A 14,832-nucleotide genomic window follows, 5' to 3' on the forward strand; every position below is an offset into this window, starting at 1 on the left:
GTGTGTGTGTGTGTGTGTGTGTGTGTGTGTGTGTGTGTGTGTGTGTGTGTGTGTGGCGTTTGCCTGGTGTGAGAGCAGTCAATGGCCTTACAGTCACAGACTGGGTGCAGTGTTACTTTGCTCTAGTTACTTTAATAGATGCTGTGGTGATTATGAGTAATGGAAGGAAACCTTCTTATATTTATTTTATTCCCCAAGTCTGTTTCACACCGCCGGGGTTCCAGCTGAAAGAACAAGACTTGCTCTAGATGAAGCAGTGAAATTATAAATCTGTTATTTTACACATTCAGCGTTTTTGTTTTACCAGCTGTCCTTCCTGCATTTGGCAGTTTAAACTGTTTGTCTTGTTTCTTGTCTTTGTTTGTGTTGATCTAATATTATAATGTTCTCTCTGTTTGTAAAATATGCAGCTCTGACAGCGGACTTGTCCGTGTTTGTGATTGGTCATATGCATTAAACACCACCACTTAGTCAGATCAAACCCTGGTTGACTTACCGATGTAGTCATAGTTCAGGCCCTGGTGTCCTCTTACTTCATTTCATCAGGACTTTGTCTCCGCATCGCGGCTGATGTGGTCTTTCTTTACATCTCCTCTGCTGTTCCTACATCAATGTCCACACTGTATGTGCTGCATATGATCAACATTAAACAATGTTTGCAGAACAATGGCACCACTTTTGGGTAAACTGAATCTGCTCTCCCAGGTCAGCTCCCCTGGAAAGGCGTTCCACCTGTATCCATCTAATGAGTATGAGGTGCTGCCCAATGGGAGCGAAGCACACTGGGAGGTGGTGGAGCGGATCCTCTTCATCTATGCCAAACTCAACCCTGGGATTGCCTATGTACAGGGCATGAATGAGATTGTTGGGCCAATCTACTACACTTTTGCCACGGACCCCAACAGCCAATGGAAAGGTCGGTGGCATTGAGATGTTGGACTCGTAGAAAATGAAAATAAGCCCTTTGTGATTGCTGTCTGCTTCATTGTTCAGAGCACGCCGAAGCGGATACGTTCTTCTGCTTCACCAACCTGATGTCAGAGAACAGAGACAACTTCATCAAGAGCCTTGATGACTCTCAGTGTGGCATCACCTACAAGATGGAGAGTGTGTACTCCATGCTGAAAGACAAAGACCTGGAGCTCTATCTCAAGCTGGTATGGCCCTTTAGCGAGCTAGAGGGGTGTGTGACACTACTCTCCTATAAGAAATCAACGATTCACACTGAGCATGTCACTCCCGACTCTTCTCTCCGTTCTGCTACAGTAGATGTCCATACCAGGCCTATGTGGCTGGAGTACGTTATTAGGAACATTCCTGACAAGACTCACCCTGTGCAGCATTCAAGTACTCAGATTGGCCAGACATTTATACTCGCCCAGGTACTGGTAACCTGATTTGTTCAGGTCCTATGTCCTGACCAATGGGCTATCCTGACCCTATCTACTAGAGTTCAATGCCTAACCTTAACCAATCATCTCTGCCTTAAGCAGCTATGCAGGGTGGGTCTTGCCGAGACGAGCCATAGGATTCCTGAATACGCGTCCGGAGCAGTTTGCATCTCTGTAGCATAAATCTCTCTTGTGAATGTATGTAAATCAGAGCAGCAACTCACAAGTACTTTCTTTTTCAATGAATCTGTAAATGATTTTCTTGATTAATCAAATAACTGTTCTATAAATTGTCAGGAAACAGTGAAAACTATATATGGTTTACTATCATAGAAGACCAAGAAAAGCAGCAGACCCTGAATCATCTGACAACCTGGAACCAGAGAATGTGAAACATGAGTCAAACTGAGCCTGTTGAAGAATAGGTCAATGATATGGACATGTCCCCAGTGTGTCCTTATTTTTCTTCTGTCCACACAGGAAGAGCAAAACATCAAACCACAGTATTTCACATTCCGCTGGCTGACCTTGTTGCTCTCTCAGGAGTTCCTCCTGCCTGACGTCATCCGCATCTGGGACACCCTGTTTTCTGACCTGGACAGATTCCACTTCCTCCTCCTGGTCTGCTGCGCTATGCTCATGTGAGCGTTTCACATTATGACCCCTGTACTGCCCAGCATTGATTGACCCCTCTGGCTCTTCATGTGAATCCCGCTTTCTGTTGACTTCTTCTGTTCAGACTCATCCGAGATAAGTTACTGGCCGGAGACTTCACGGTCAATATGAGATTACTGCAGGTAAGGCTTTTCTAATATACTGGGAGGCTTCATATTTAGACACACAGTGCAGCTGATGCTCTTATTGAAAAGAGGATTTTATTTCTTCTTTACTGCGGTTCCTTTCAGGATTACCCAATCTCAGATGTCCACACCATCCTGATCAAGGCCAGAGACCTGCGGGACAACTCCTAACCTGTTCTCTCTTTACTCTGCCTTCTCTGCTCGTGTGTGGAAGGTGAGAGTTTAAACATTACAAAACATTGTCCTGTGACACATGTATCGTGGGAGGACTTGATCAATGAAGAGCTTGGGCAGATATGTTGGAACACCCAGCACACTGCTTTTTATCTCGATGTCTGACGATTGGTCAGTGGGGACGACCGTGAAACCTTTGAGGACATGTTGAGACTATTCCCCTCTTGGTACGTGGTGGTCCCTCTCTCACAGCCATCTCTCCCATGGAGACTTGTTGATGATAGTGACTGCACTCAATATGTGTCACATCAGTCCTACACTACAGATCTTAGTCTGTCATGAAAACGTACCAGAAAGGTTTAACAACGGAGACAAGAACGTAGTCAGATGGAGCAAATGTTTCAATGGGTTGAACTATAGTGCATGTTTGTTCTGTTTGTTTTTTCATTTTTCAAAGTTGAAGGTTTTTAATCTAAGAGAAGTTGTCTGTATGTGTTTAATCCTGTGAAGCAGGAGATGGTATTTCTGGGTACAGTGTCTGTGTGCATCAAGTGAGTCTGAAGTAATGAGCCTGGCCTGTTACATATGTAATAACATATGTATTAGTCATCTTCTGAAAACTCATTATTTCTTTAGCATTGTTTCTCAACATGTTGGAAATGTAATGTCATGAATTCTCTGTAGTGTCGTGTTACTCTGACAGAGCTAAAGACGATTGAAAGAACATCAGAGGAAATTGTGCTGCCTTTCACACTGAACATCAGTTGCTCTGTAGTAGCTTGATTACAACACTTTTTACTATTGTCTATGGCGAGTCATTGCCTGTGATTGACCATTGACTGTTTCCTATAATGCATTGCATAGCAAGTTAACTCCTAGTTGGAAGGCTGCTGGTTTCTGCTGTCACTAGCCGACAGTAATTCTGCTGCGTATTGTATGAAATTGACCAATAATAACACGTTTATACCAATACGTACGTCATACCACTTTAACAAACATGACATGTCTTTATAACCACAAGAAGCTGACTTTGAATTTTGCCATAAAATGGTCTTGAATTGACAAAACTTTGAGTTAAATTGTAATAATGTGATAAAAGAAACAGTGTGCTGAGGATATGTTTCAGTCAGTTTCAAAGAAATTGAGATTTGATAGTTTGTTGGAGGAGAGAAGCATTTATTTCATAATTATCTTGACCTATGCTACAATCACAGATCCAACACATCAAACGGAGGTTAAACCCTGAGCCACATTGAACTGGACTGCAGGTTGTTGATTAAATACGCACCAGGTCCTGTCGTTGTGTCGACGCAGCTCACATCAATGAACCAGTGATGGATGACTGGACACATCTGTGTCTGTCATAATGGCTCATGTATTGAGGGCTAACCTATGGACTAACTAATGGAAAGTTGGCTCAAGACAGTGGAATGAAGCAGCGTGTGTCCTGGGACTAGGAAAGGTTCTAGGATGCTTGCCTCAACAAAATGTATGTTGAGGACAAATGTGTCTTATTGCTTATCTTGCTGTCTAGCCAGCAGCATTTGATGCAGCAGAGAAGAAAATGGCGTAAGCTGTGTTAAGTGTTAAAGCCTCTCTACTTGATGATTAGCATGAAACTCTAACTCTTTCCCTTTTTATCTGAGGGCTTATGCAGCTAAAGAGTTACAGCGGAGTGACAGCAAGCTGAGGTAGCACGACAGAACAACATTGCAGTGTCAGCAGCTTCACACCAGACACCAACCTGCAGTTGATACTAAAAGGTGAACTTTGAGTTACTAGCTCCTCCAGCGTTCATGGTGCAGGGTGACCTTTGGTTCAGCAGGGACCTGGTCAGTGTGAACACCAGCACAGTTCTTTGAGGATCACATTGTGTGTTGTGCACATACTATGTGGCAGGCCGGTCATGTCTTCACTATAATTCAGATATAAATGTGTATCTGTAAGATGTTAATAGGGTTCATTGGTGGCAAGCGGACGAGACGTTCTCTCAGAAGCTGTTTAACAGCTCAAAATATGTTGATGATACTTTAGCATACTCGTATGAAGGAACTCTATGCAGACCGATGATGTAATGCTTCCCTGCGTTAATATGAACAAGCATGAAACTCATCTTATATGTTCTAATATGAGCCTTCATATACATTGTAATGTATCCTTTTGAACCCTCTTCACAGAATGGATGGAGCACAACAACTCTTTCTGTTTATGTCTGCTGTCAGAGATCTTACTTCAGCATTCTGATCAGAACACACTATTGAAATGTACTCTAATTTTGTTGAGATGTGTGTGTGTGGAAGCTCTGTTTACTTTGAGCACAGTATGGAACCATACAATGCTTTTAAATGGTGTTGATAAGCTGCTCATTTATTTGTGACCGAAGTGCACATGAAGAAGCTATTCTTCCAAATTGTGTGAAGCTTTTGGATTAAAGGCACGGAGAGCCATGGTGAGTCCAGGGCTGAAACTCTACAATAAATCTATAACTCTGTTTAAAAGGATGACCTTTCTGAACCTGAATGATCCCTCGGTCTAAGCCTCAGTGGGACAGACATCATGTCTGGAAGACCATTTGAAGATTTGAATGTGATTATAAAATAAGTCACCAGCACGAAGAAGACGTGTTCCTGCTCCGTGCAGCGTCTCCTCTCACTAAACTTGTTCTTCAGCTAGATATCTATATCAGAAGATTCAGTTCAGATTGAAAGAGCAAACATTCTAAGACCCCAAAACTCTTTTTTTATTTCAAAGTATATTTTATCATGCGCAAAAGTGTTGGGTGAATATTCTTTGAGGGACTGTTACTAATTAATGGCATCCACATGCTCCCCTTTTTAATTAGTATTTATTTCTGTGTGTGTGAGAGAGATGTTCACTTTACTCTTTGTCTCATGTCAGTTAATTGCACATTTTTGTAACGTCTCCTGTGATAAGACTTGTATATATGCTTTTACATGTTTGCAGATGTGCATTAAAATGGATGGTATCAAAAGTCTTTCTTTGTGCAGTGGTGTAGTTATTGGCTGTTATTCAAGTACAGTCGTTAAATTTACTGTACTTGAATAATGTTTTTCTAATCCTACGACCACTCAAAACGCTTCAACACTACATGTCATCTTTCACCCATTTACACTGACAGGGTCTCATGCAAGGTGCCACCTGCTCATGTTATCAAGTAACATTCATACATATCAACAGTACAGCAAAGTCTCTTGTCCAAGGACACATCAACATGGACTAGTGGAGTCGGGGATCGAACCACTGATCCTCTGAGTGAAGGACGACCCGCTCTACACTGAGCCACAATCGGCCAGTAATAACCTGAGAGTGGTTTTAAATATATTGACAGTGATGTGTGGTGCATGCTGCTTATCTTTTTAGTTGTTTTTAGACCTTAGAGCACAGATTAATTGTCAAACACCGTGTAATCGAAATGGCTCTATTCCATTTACACCTCTAAATGGAACCAAATCCTTATTGTTTTTATTTATTTAATTTAAAAGGGACCATGTACAGTTTAAACATAAATGTCTCCATTGGATGCACTGTACCAGATTGTAGCTTAAGCTAATTAGCATCTGCAGTCCCTTGGCAGGTCAAACAAGGACAAGACAATAACACAGTAAAAGGAAAAGACATAATACAGAGATATACCATAAAAACATACAAGACACCCAATACAACGCTACACACAAATAGCACATCAAAAATGAATGTGTGTCAATAAAATCAAGTCAGAAAAGACCACAAGAATAGAGGTCAGTGTGTGCAGTGTTGTGCAGTTTTTAAAAGACTTTTTAAGTTGGCTTTAAAAGTGCTAATAGAGCTGCAGCTCCTCACACCTTCAGGCAGGGGTTCCACTGGTGTGTTGCTTTTACAGAGAAGGCTGATTTTAGTTGCACCAGTACTGGAATGGAGTCCTCTTTAAACTGTGTAATTAGTTTTGCATCAACATTTTGACACACCATTACAGTCGTAAGTAATGAAAACACATCTCAGATGACCTGAGTGAAGAACCTCCTCCTCCTCGTTTCTTTTTTTGCAGTTAATAATACTGCATTCTATTTAGCTTCACCAGGTATGAGGAGCTCATGTTGTACGTAACGTTATTGAGGAGGTGGCCCTGAAGAGCCATCTTTAGTAATGTTAAACTGTGAATTAAATAAGTCCCGCCCACAGTCGAGCCACTGACCATTTGAGGTAAGGTCATAATCTGTGTTCTGTTCTCTTTGCCCATTGGAGTGACTAGACTCGGGACCTGCTGTAGTCCTCTAGAGGGGCAGGGCAGTGGGGAAACCCATGTGACACAGAAACAGGAAACTGAGGAAAACAAACATCCAGTAATCCTGCCGAAGCACAACCATAACTAATGAGGATTCATTTTGATCTCACTTCAGACAGAAGTACTGGTTCCCTTGGGCAGACTGCTTTGCTTGAAAGCTGATATCAGTGTGTGTAACATGCAGACACCTCCACTCAGCTGTTTGACACATTTACCCAGAGACCATCTAACACCTGGGTTACCTCCCGTCACACTTGTTGGTGTAGACTGCTACGGTCCAATAGAAGTGATGTCTCCCTTGACACCAGTTTGTTCATTCAGTGAATCATTTGCAGGAGAGGGCATGTGATTATTATATTAGATCACACAACGGCCTCGATCTGAAAGAATTGAGAGAAGCCCTCCAACAACAGCTTCAAGTGACCCAGATGACCTGGACCCCTAACACCAAATCATTTATTGCAGCTCAAGCTGCAACCTGTTCTCCCACCTGGATTGTTCCAAAGGGAAGATATGTCCAGTGCAGATGGAGACAAGTACAATACATTTCAAACCTCTTTTGGACTCGACGGATAAAATATTACCTTCCTCTGATGCAAGCATGTCAGAAGTCGGTTGTTTTGTTTTGTTGTCCTTGAGAGGCAGTGTGTATGATCGCTGTCTATTGTGATGCCTACAAAATGTTATCGCTTTCAGTGGCCGTGAGGTTTCGCTGCAGGAGGAACACCCAATTGCTTTAAGTATGCTTGAGTGCACTAATGCATCGGCCTGTTTGAGACTGTAAATCCACTACTAGAAAGTCATCCAATAGGCGAAGAACAAATGCAATTTGCAGTTATTCAACAATATCCAACAAAGTGCTTCAGAAAGGGTATTGAATATACAGGAGGGGGGGGGTACTACGACAGCCAAAGGTTCTTGCCATTTGGCGCTGAAAAGGTGCCACTGCGATGGCATGACATGAATAGAGTCATTAATACTTGGAGCATTATCATCATGAGTGGCTGGGAGTATATTATCAGACCCTTTATTTTATTTTTATAAAGTATTTTTGAAAAGCTATACCTATGCATTTATATGGAATGTGAAGGACTACCATAAGGCCTAGTCACGTAGCCCTTTGTCATTTATTTGGCCAATACCTCTGGTTCTTCAGAGCAGAGTTTGAGACATGGGATACTTTTGGAAGAAAACTTAAGTCAGCAAGAAAACCTCAAACTAGACCAGTAATTAAATAATTAACAAAACAACGATTGGATGCTTCCAGTTTTTGCCAAGTTCTGAGTTGTTGACAGGTGTATGGTTTATTCACTTCTTGACACGAGACGAGTGTGGCAGCACGGTTGAACACAGCAGCATTTTAATCAAATTAACGTCATTACCAGCGAGGATTTGATTCCTTAGCTGAGGAGAAATTGCAGCTGCAGGAGGAAGGAATGGCACGCCAGTTGGAGCTGCTGGGACTGCAGTTCCCAGCGTTCTCTGCGGCATGACGTCAACAGAGAGCGCACCGGCTGTCGTGTGATTGGTGTGTGAGAAGCAATGATTCAATCGGCTGATTGTCAGCTGCAGCTGGGGTCGTATGACTGTTCTGCATGAATCAACGCGATGCTTCATTAGTCAGGAAGTATTTCCTTGGTAGGTTGTTCCAAAGGTCAAGTTCAACTGGTATCTCCCCTGAGACGGCCAACAGCTTGTCAATAGGTCCATTCTTCTCAGTGTAGAAAGTGTGGCAGCATAGACTGGCAGGAAGTGTATGTGTACATGAAGGAGTTCTGTTTACATCCATTTGACTGGTAAGTTCTGCACATGCTCTGTGTATTGTGTGTCTGTGCACACAGCTGGTGTGATAGCTAACATGAGTCATGGGCTCTAGTAAAGGGACGTGTGAACAGTGCTGAATGTTCATTTACTGTTTTGAGCTGTGATTATGTAACGGGCCATTGCTGTCAGATGACATATCTACAATATCACATTGCTACTATGGCACAGACCTCGTGCATGCTACAGCATGCTTTAAAGCACTAATGGACAGAGTTACAAAGTTCTACATTTATATACTTTGAACCTTTATGAAACAGATCTTTTAAAATTGTAAACCATGTTCTGCTGTGATCTTTACATGTAGTGGTTCTTTTTTAGAAATAACAGAACTATTTAAATTGCAGTTCATCATGAATAGCGTCAAGGTTTTTTCAGCACTGGCCACCATTTTGAATTCAAACTCTCAACACACAGCAGGACATGCTAAATGGTTTTTTTACTCGTACATGTTTTGACAGTAGTTTTTACTGCCTTTTATACAGTTAGGTTTTTTCCAGTGGGAAATGTGTTTTGGTTGAACTGCTAACAAATCAAAGACATGTAAAATGTGACAAGAAGAGGCTCCAACCAGACAAAAGCAAATGCTTATAAGATCATCATATCTTCAAAAATCTTCTTCTGAAAAGTGACTACCAACTATAGCTGTAATATCAAATATAGTGGAGTAAAAATCACTTGCTTTTTTCCCTCTGAAATGTAGTGGCGTAGTATTGGAAAGTAGCATACAATGTGAGTATTCAAGAACAGCACTTAAGTAATGTAGTTACAATAAATACTGTTGTGCTAGAATAACACATCATTTGTGTGGATTGTGTTGGATTATAAAAAACCTTTAACGGAGAAAAGAGGAAGAATCCTCTATCAGGAGTGTGATCGATGTCATGTGACACAGTGTTTGTGTACTAGGCATGGCCCCAAAGTTGGCTATAAATGCAGGACCGGCATTAAATAATATTGTACTTAAGTAGTAGTGCAACTACTCTAACAAACTCGCAGTTAATCAAATTACCAAAACCAATGTACAAGCAGTGAGTCCAGGTCTTTCAGGCCCTCCGAGGCTGCGGGGACAGTTGCCCAGTTGGTAATCCAGCCTTGATCAGGTGGTCAGAAACACAATCAATGAATGCAGGTTTAAAGTGGCTGTTATACCTTTCTTCACCATGTAGTGTGAAGAAAACTCTTTAAACAGGGGATTTGTGATGCACTGTTCATGGACTGTATGTTTCTCTGGGAATGTAATGCCTTAATAGAGAACTGTCAGTAGAGCTGAATGAAGGGAGAGAGAGGGGGAATGACATGCAACAACAGAGAGTGAGTTTAAAAGTCTGCTTTTTACAAACTCAGATACTCTTATCTTGGATTAGGTGATCATTTAGATAATATTCATTTTGTGCAACTGCTAAACCTAGGGTTTGACAAATATGCATTCTGGGAAATGAAAGGAATAATACAGTATGTAGATGTGCAGGTAAGTACACATAAATGTCAATAGCATGCCATTGATATCTTACCGTAGTATTGAGCATATGTGTATATAAGAGTCAGGTCTCCATCCACAGGTCTGTCTGATGCAGTACTGCAGTACTCGGGGCGGGGTCCATGGATGGGACTTCCATGATGTGCTGTTTTCAGGATATGCTCCTGACGGTGGCATGTTCATGCCCGAGAGTGTACCTGTGCTGAGCCCAGACACCCTGAGGAGCTGGAGGGGGCTGACCTACACCCAACTGGTGGTGGAGGTTGCCTCACTGTTCATCCCCACTCAGCTCATCCCCAGACAGGACCTGGAGGGTGAGATGGAGTAATATTCATTGGCATGTCATTTGATATTCATGGATGTTTGCATTCCATAGAGATATATGAAAGGAAATAATATACAAATTGTAAACTGTATACACTGGTCTAAAAAGTACACATAATTAAAAAGAGACAGTATCAGTGTAGTCCTTCAAAGTTAACTAATAGAAGACATAAAGTAAAAATAAGTTGTTTTTTTTAACGAGACACATCATCAAATATATGTATTTTGATTTTCAGAATAACAAAACCAGAGCTTCAAATGATTTCTTCTCTTTGGTTCTTTTTTCCTGTCCCAGGCCTTGTGGGTGAAGCCCTGACTGGTTTCTCAGTGCCTGAGGTGTTGAGAATTGCCCGGCTGAAGGAGGGTCTCTCAGTCCTGGAGCTCTTCCATGGAGACACCTTGTCCTTTAAGGACCTGGCCATGACCTGCACAGTGCGCTTCCTGAACTATTTCCTGCGAAAACAGAATCGCAGAGCTACAGTTCTTGTAGGTAAGACCCAACCACGATAATGTTATGTGATGAAATGAAGGTTTACGGATGTAACTGGGGACCACCAGAAGCAGTGCTCCACACTAGATATCTTCCGTCTCGCGCACTCGCAGGTCGAGTCTTTATATCAACAAAGTCACGTGTGACCTCGAATGACCCCAGCTGGGTATAAGTTCCGGTGTCATAGAGAGAATTCTGGCGGTCATCCATGAACCAGGATGAAGTAAGATAATTGGTCGGCTTTATCATGTCACATGAGAATTTCTGCCAGATATGATTTACTATGTGCTTAATTAAAGGATTCTTAACTTAATCTTCTACTCCCATCACCCCTCATCTCCCACAACTTTCAGTTTCAGCTCAAGTCAAAATCTCAAACAAAACAATTATAAATAATGTTTAATAATTAGTGCTAGGCAAGTTAACGCGTTATTATCGCGTTAATTAATTAATTAATTAACGGCGACAATTATTTTATCGCGCATTAATGCAGTTTTTTTTTTTTTATTATTATGCAGACATTTTTAACACAAGAACCGGGCAGCGAGCGGTGAACAGCTGTGTTTGTGTGGCGTCACTTCCTTCTGCTGTCGCCCTCCCCACCGGGTGACACGCCCGGTCCGGAACCGTCGGCCCCTCCTGTCGCACGCACACACACCACACACCACACACATGCACGCGCGATTGTCTCGTTACAGGATCGTGACAATATCAAAATACATGTTGTCGTGTTTTTAAATGAACATATAAGCACGTGAGAACAAGCTGCTCTTAACTGCAACTCTTTATTAACATAACTTCCACATGCACGTTCCCCTGGGTCCTAAGTCCCTCCATGTACAGCTTCTTATCACCCTCTATGTACCAACGTACATTTATAACAAATGCCACACATATTACGGTAATCAGCGTTGCACATGTGTCTGACCAAAATACCAAAAGAAGAAAAAAAGAAATGATTCATTTAAATTATTGTTTTAGAGTTTTTAAAGTGTTTTGTTTGTAATATGTATAATAAGCATCATTTAGTTATCGCTACTGAGACTTTAACAAACCTAAAAACATGACGTAGATAGGTTTGCAGTTTTCAAGAAATATATTTCAAATTGCATCTCTTACACACATGAAGATAAAGTTGTGAACACTGGCTGAATATCTATTATCAGAATCATTATAACTGTATTATAACTGCTGCTGTGTAAAGAGAATACTGCTGTTAAAAAGAACCTGATTTGTTTAAAGTGTTTGCAAACCAAATGTTATTAAGTGTGCAATACATTACTTTTGAATTCATTATTGAATTTTGCGCATAACAATGCGATTAATCGCAGAAAGATCATGCGATTAATCATTGTGATTAAATTGTAATTGTTGCCCAGCACTATTAATAATACATCATACCCTATAGTATCCTTCAGAAACTTAATTTCACAAATCTATTAAAAAATGTAAGCATTTTCTGATCTGATGCCACTATCGATAGGACATCACTTGTCAGTGCCTTCAAAAACACTGTTTCAAGAAAAAAACATTTTCTGATGTGGTTAGGTACAAAAGTTTAAGGGAAAGATTAAAAGGCCGACTTGGTTAAGGTTACTGGACATTCGTCATCATAGTGACATTGATGTTGTAAAGTTGACTGTCGGTAGGAAACAGGAAGCGAACCTCTGTGCTTCCTACATGGGAGCCAGGAGTTTCTGGCTCTACAGTACCATTGGGAGGATCAGACAAACAACTCAGTTGCAAGGATCACACAAGAATGAAGTGAAATGCACAAATCCAAAATTTTACTGAGCTTTGAGACACAAAAGGCAAAATAGGCAGTCATCAGGATAGTCATGCTGCAAACAAAAAAAGGCATATATAAAAAACTTAAAGAGCTCACTAATAAAGGCAAACAAAGAAGCAGGCTACAACCCAAAAATCCCAAAACAGGCTGAGGTAAATCTATGGAAAGAAACACATGCTGGAGACCTAGTCCTGTGCAAAGAGCTGAGACAATCTGGTCAATGGGTAGTGAACAGCTGGGGGTATAAGTACTGGGAGGTCTGATGAGTTAATGGAACACAGGTGAGGAACAAAACAGGCGGGAATCTAAACAATGGCAAAGTAAATCAATGGGTGAGCAAATACAACAGGAAGTGAAATTAACCAGCGTCCAAACGAGCCGTCACAACCATCCCTTGACTTCCTCCTTTGCTCCCAAGGGATAACAGTCCTACTTATTAAGTCTATGTCACTTGAATGTAAACATTCACAGTTTTGTTGTTTGCAAACTGAAAAAAGGACGAAGAGCAAAAGATTTAGCCATTTTTCTATTTTTAGTCAGGTGCTGGAAATACAGTATTCTAGACATCATAGATGTAGTGTTCTGCTTCTAGGAATGTGTTTTTACACATGTTTCATAAAGCAGTACTTAAAGATGCAGTTTGTAGGATTTGGTGGCATCTAGTGGTGAGGTTGCAGATTGCAATCAACTGAAACTTCCTAATTGTGCCAAGGGTGTAGCAGAACTACAGTGGCCGGTGCGAAAATGTGAGAACTATTTCGATAGTGGATGTCTGTGGTGCTGAATGGAATTCTGAAATTTGTTGTAGTAAAGTAATGTGGGGCATCAAACTGTTTGCAAGCCATGATGTATGTCAAAAAAAAGTGTTTTGTACTTGGGATGGTTTAGTGTGAGAAGGAAGCTTAATGTTAATCAGCAGTGAGGTGAAGGTAAAGATGCTTTACACGACAACCATCACTGTGATTATCATGGCATTAACAAGCACAATTATGCTCCCTAAGACTATACTAAATATCACAGCTAGTATGTTAGATGATAAATGTAATAAAACTGAATCAGTCAGCTTGTGGGTTTCCTCTCCAGGTACATCAGGAGACACAGGTGGCTCGGCCATCCAGAGTGCCAAAGGTCTCAGTGGGTTGGACGTGGTGGTGGTTTACCCCCAAAGACGCATCACGCCAGTCCAAGAGAAACACATGATCACCTGCCTGGACGATAATGTCCATGTGTTTGCTGGTAAATCCAAAGAAGCTAAAGGACTAATAGCTGCTCTTTCACAATCAATCACAATGAGATGACGTGTGTTTTTACCTCTGTAGCCCACGGCAGCTCAGATGACATAGATCGACCCCTGCGGCGTCTCTTTGCAGACCAGGATCTGGTCAGGTCTCACGGTCTCATGAGCCTCAACTCACTCAACTGGTCTAGAGTCATGATCCAGCTCGCCCACTTCATCTATGCTTATCTGGAGCTCAGTGGTATGGAGCAGGCAGAGGCTGATGGAGACCTGCCTGAGCTGGAGGTGGTGGTGCCCACTGGAGGGGCGGGAAACATTGCTGGTTGGTTGATTACTATTGAATGATTATTTCCCAAAAGAAAATCCATCTTTTGATTAATAAATACTCACCTTTAGGTTGAGTCTTGAATAATCAGGTTTGAAAAGTGGCTAACACACGTTTACTGCTTCCTCATGGAGGGAAGTCCCAGCCAGCTTGGATTCCAACTGAGACTCACAGTCACACACAAAAAAACTCCATAGAAATTGAAAAATAATATAATAATAACACTTGAGCAGGAGGAAGCAATAGATGACACGGAGGTCTTTAGCTATGAATCATACAGATCAACAGCAGGGAGGTGGATTATGCTGCAGGAGGTTTCTGACTTTCATTCACAGTTGAATCCAAACTGACAGCGTCCTCCAAAGGAGCAAGCTAAAAACTTCTCAGAGCCACCTTTTAAACCTACAGACAGGTGAAGTATTTCTTTAAGAACAGTACATTCCTGCATCAGGAGGCATTTTCTCAGCATTTCTGCATCTGTTCTCTTACATGTTGATTCATGTATGTGTGTGTGTGTGTGTGTGTGTGTGTGTGTATGTATGTATGTATATATATATATATATACATGTGTGTGTGTATATATGTGTATATATATGTATGTATATGTATATGTGTATATGTATGTATATGTATATGTATATGTGTATATATATGTATGTATATGTATATGTGTATATATATGTATGTATATGTATATGTATATGTGTATATATATGTAT

General features: G+C 41.2%; 2 protein-coding genes across 4 annotated transcripts in view; both read left to right on the top strand.

The window, feature by feature from the left end:
• tbc1d13 (TBC1 domain family, member 13) overlaps positions 1–5,360 on the top strand; it is a 22,438-nt gene extending 17,078 nt beyond the window's left edge. For both annotated transcript variants that reach the window (XM_031875761.1, XM_031875762.1), the window contains 5 exons: positions 706–916; positions 994–1,157; positions 1,872–2,032; positions 2,131–2,188; positions 2,297–5,360. In XM_031875761.1, coding sequence (XP_031731621.1) covers positions 706–916; positions 994–1,157; positions 1,872–2,032; positions 2,131–2,188; positions 2,297–2,362 — 660 coding nt within the window. In that variant the 3' untranslated portion in view covers positions 2,363–5,360. The remainder of the gene's footprint in view (positions 1–705; positions 917–993; positions 1,158–1,871; positions 2,033–2,130; positions 2,189–2,296) is intronic.
• Positions 2,319–14,648, top strand: thnsl2 (threonine synthase-like 2). Of its 2 annotated transcripts, none has more exons than XM_031875765.1 (5): positions 2,319–2,405; positions 10,031–10,262; positions 10,568–10,762; positions 13,635–13,787; positions 13,871–14,648. In XM_031875765.1, exons 2-5 carry the CDS (start codon positions 10,040–10,042, stop codon positions 14,131–14,133), a joined length of 834 nt encoding a protein of 277 aa, XP_031731625.1. In that variant the 5' UTR covers positions 2,319–2,405; positions 10,031–10,039; the 3' UTR covers positions 14,134–14,648. The 2 variants fall into 2 exon arrangements, with proteins under 2 accessions (XP_031731625.1, XP_031731624.1); XM_031875764.1 differs by lacking the exon at positions 2,319–2,405 and adding an exon at positions 5,961–8,443.
• Positions 14,649–14,832: the final 184 nt, after the last annotated feature.

This window comes from Anarrhichthys ocellatus, unplaced genomic scaffold, assembly GCF_004355925.1.
Source record: "Anarrhichthys ocellatus isolate YVR2014 unplaced genomic scaffold, GSC_Weel_1.0 scaffold95, whole genome shotgun sequence".
Classification (NCBI taxonomy): domain Eukaryota; kingdom Metazoa; phylum Chordata; class Actinopteri; order Perciformes; family Anarhichadidae; genus Anarrhichthys; species Anarrhichthys ocellatus.

Coding starts and splice junctions, on each gene's coding strand:
- thnsl2 (XM_031875765.1), top strand. CDS start 10,040: ATGCAGTACTGCAGTACTCGGGGCGGGGTCCATGGATGGGACTTCCAT. Junction 10,763..13,634: donor CAGAGCTACAGTTCTTGTAG/GTAAGACCCAAC, acceptor TTTCCTCTCCAG/GTACATCAGGAGACACAGGT. Junction 13,788..13,870: donor TAATGTCCATGTGTTTGCTG/GTAAATCCAAAG, acceptor TTACCTCTGTAG/CCCACGGCAGCTCAGATGAC.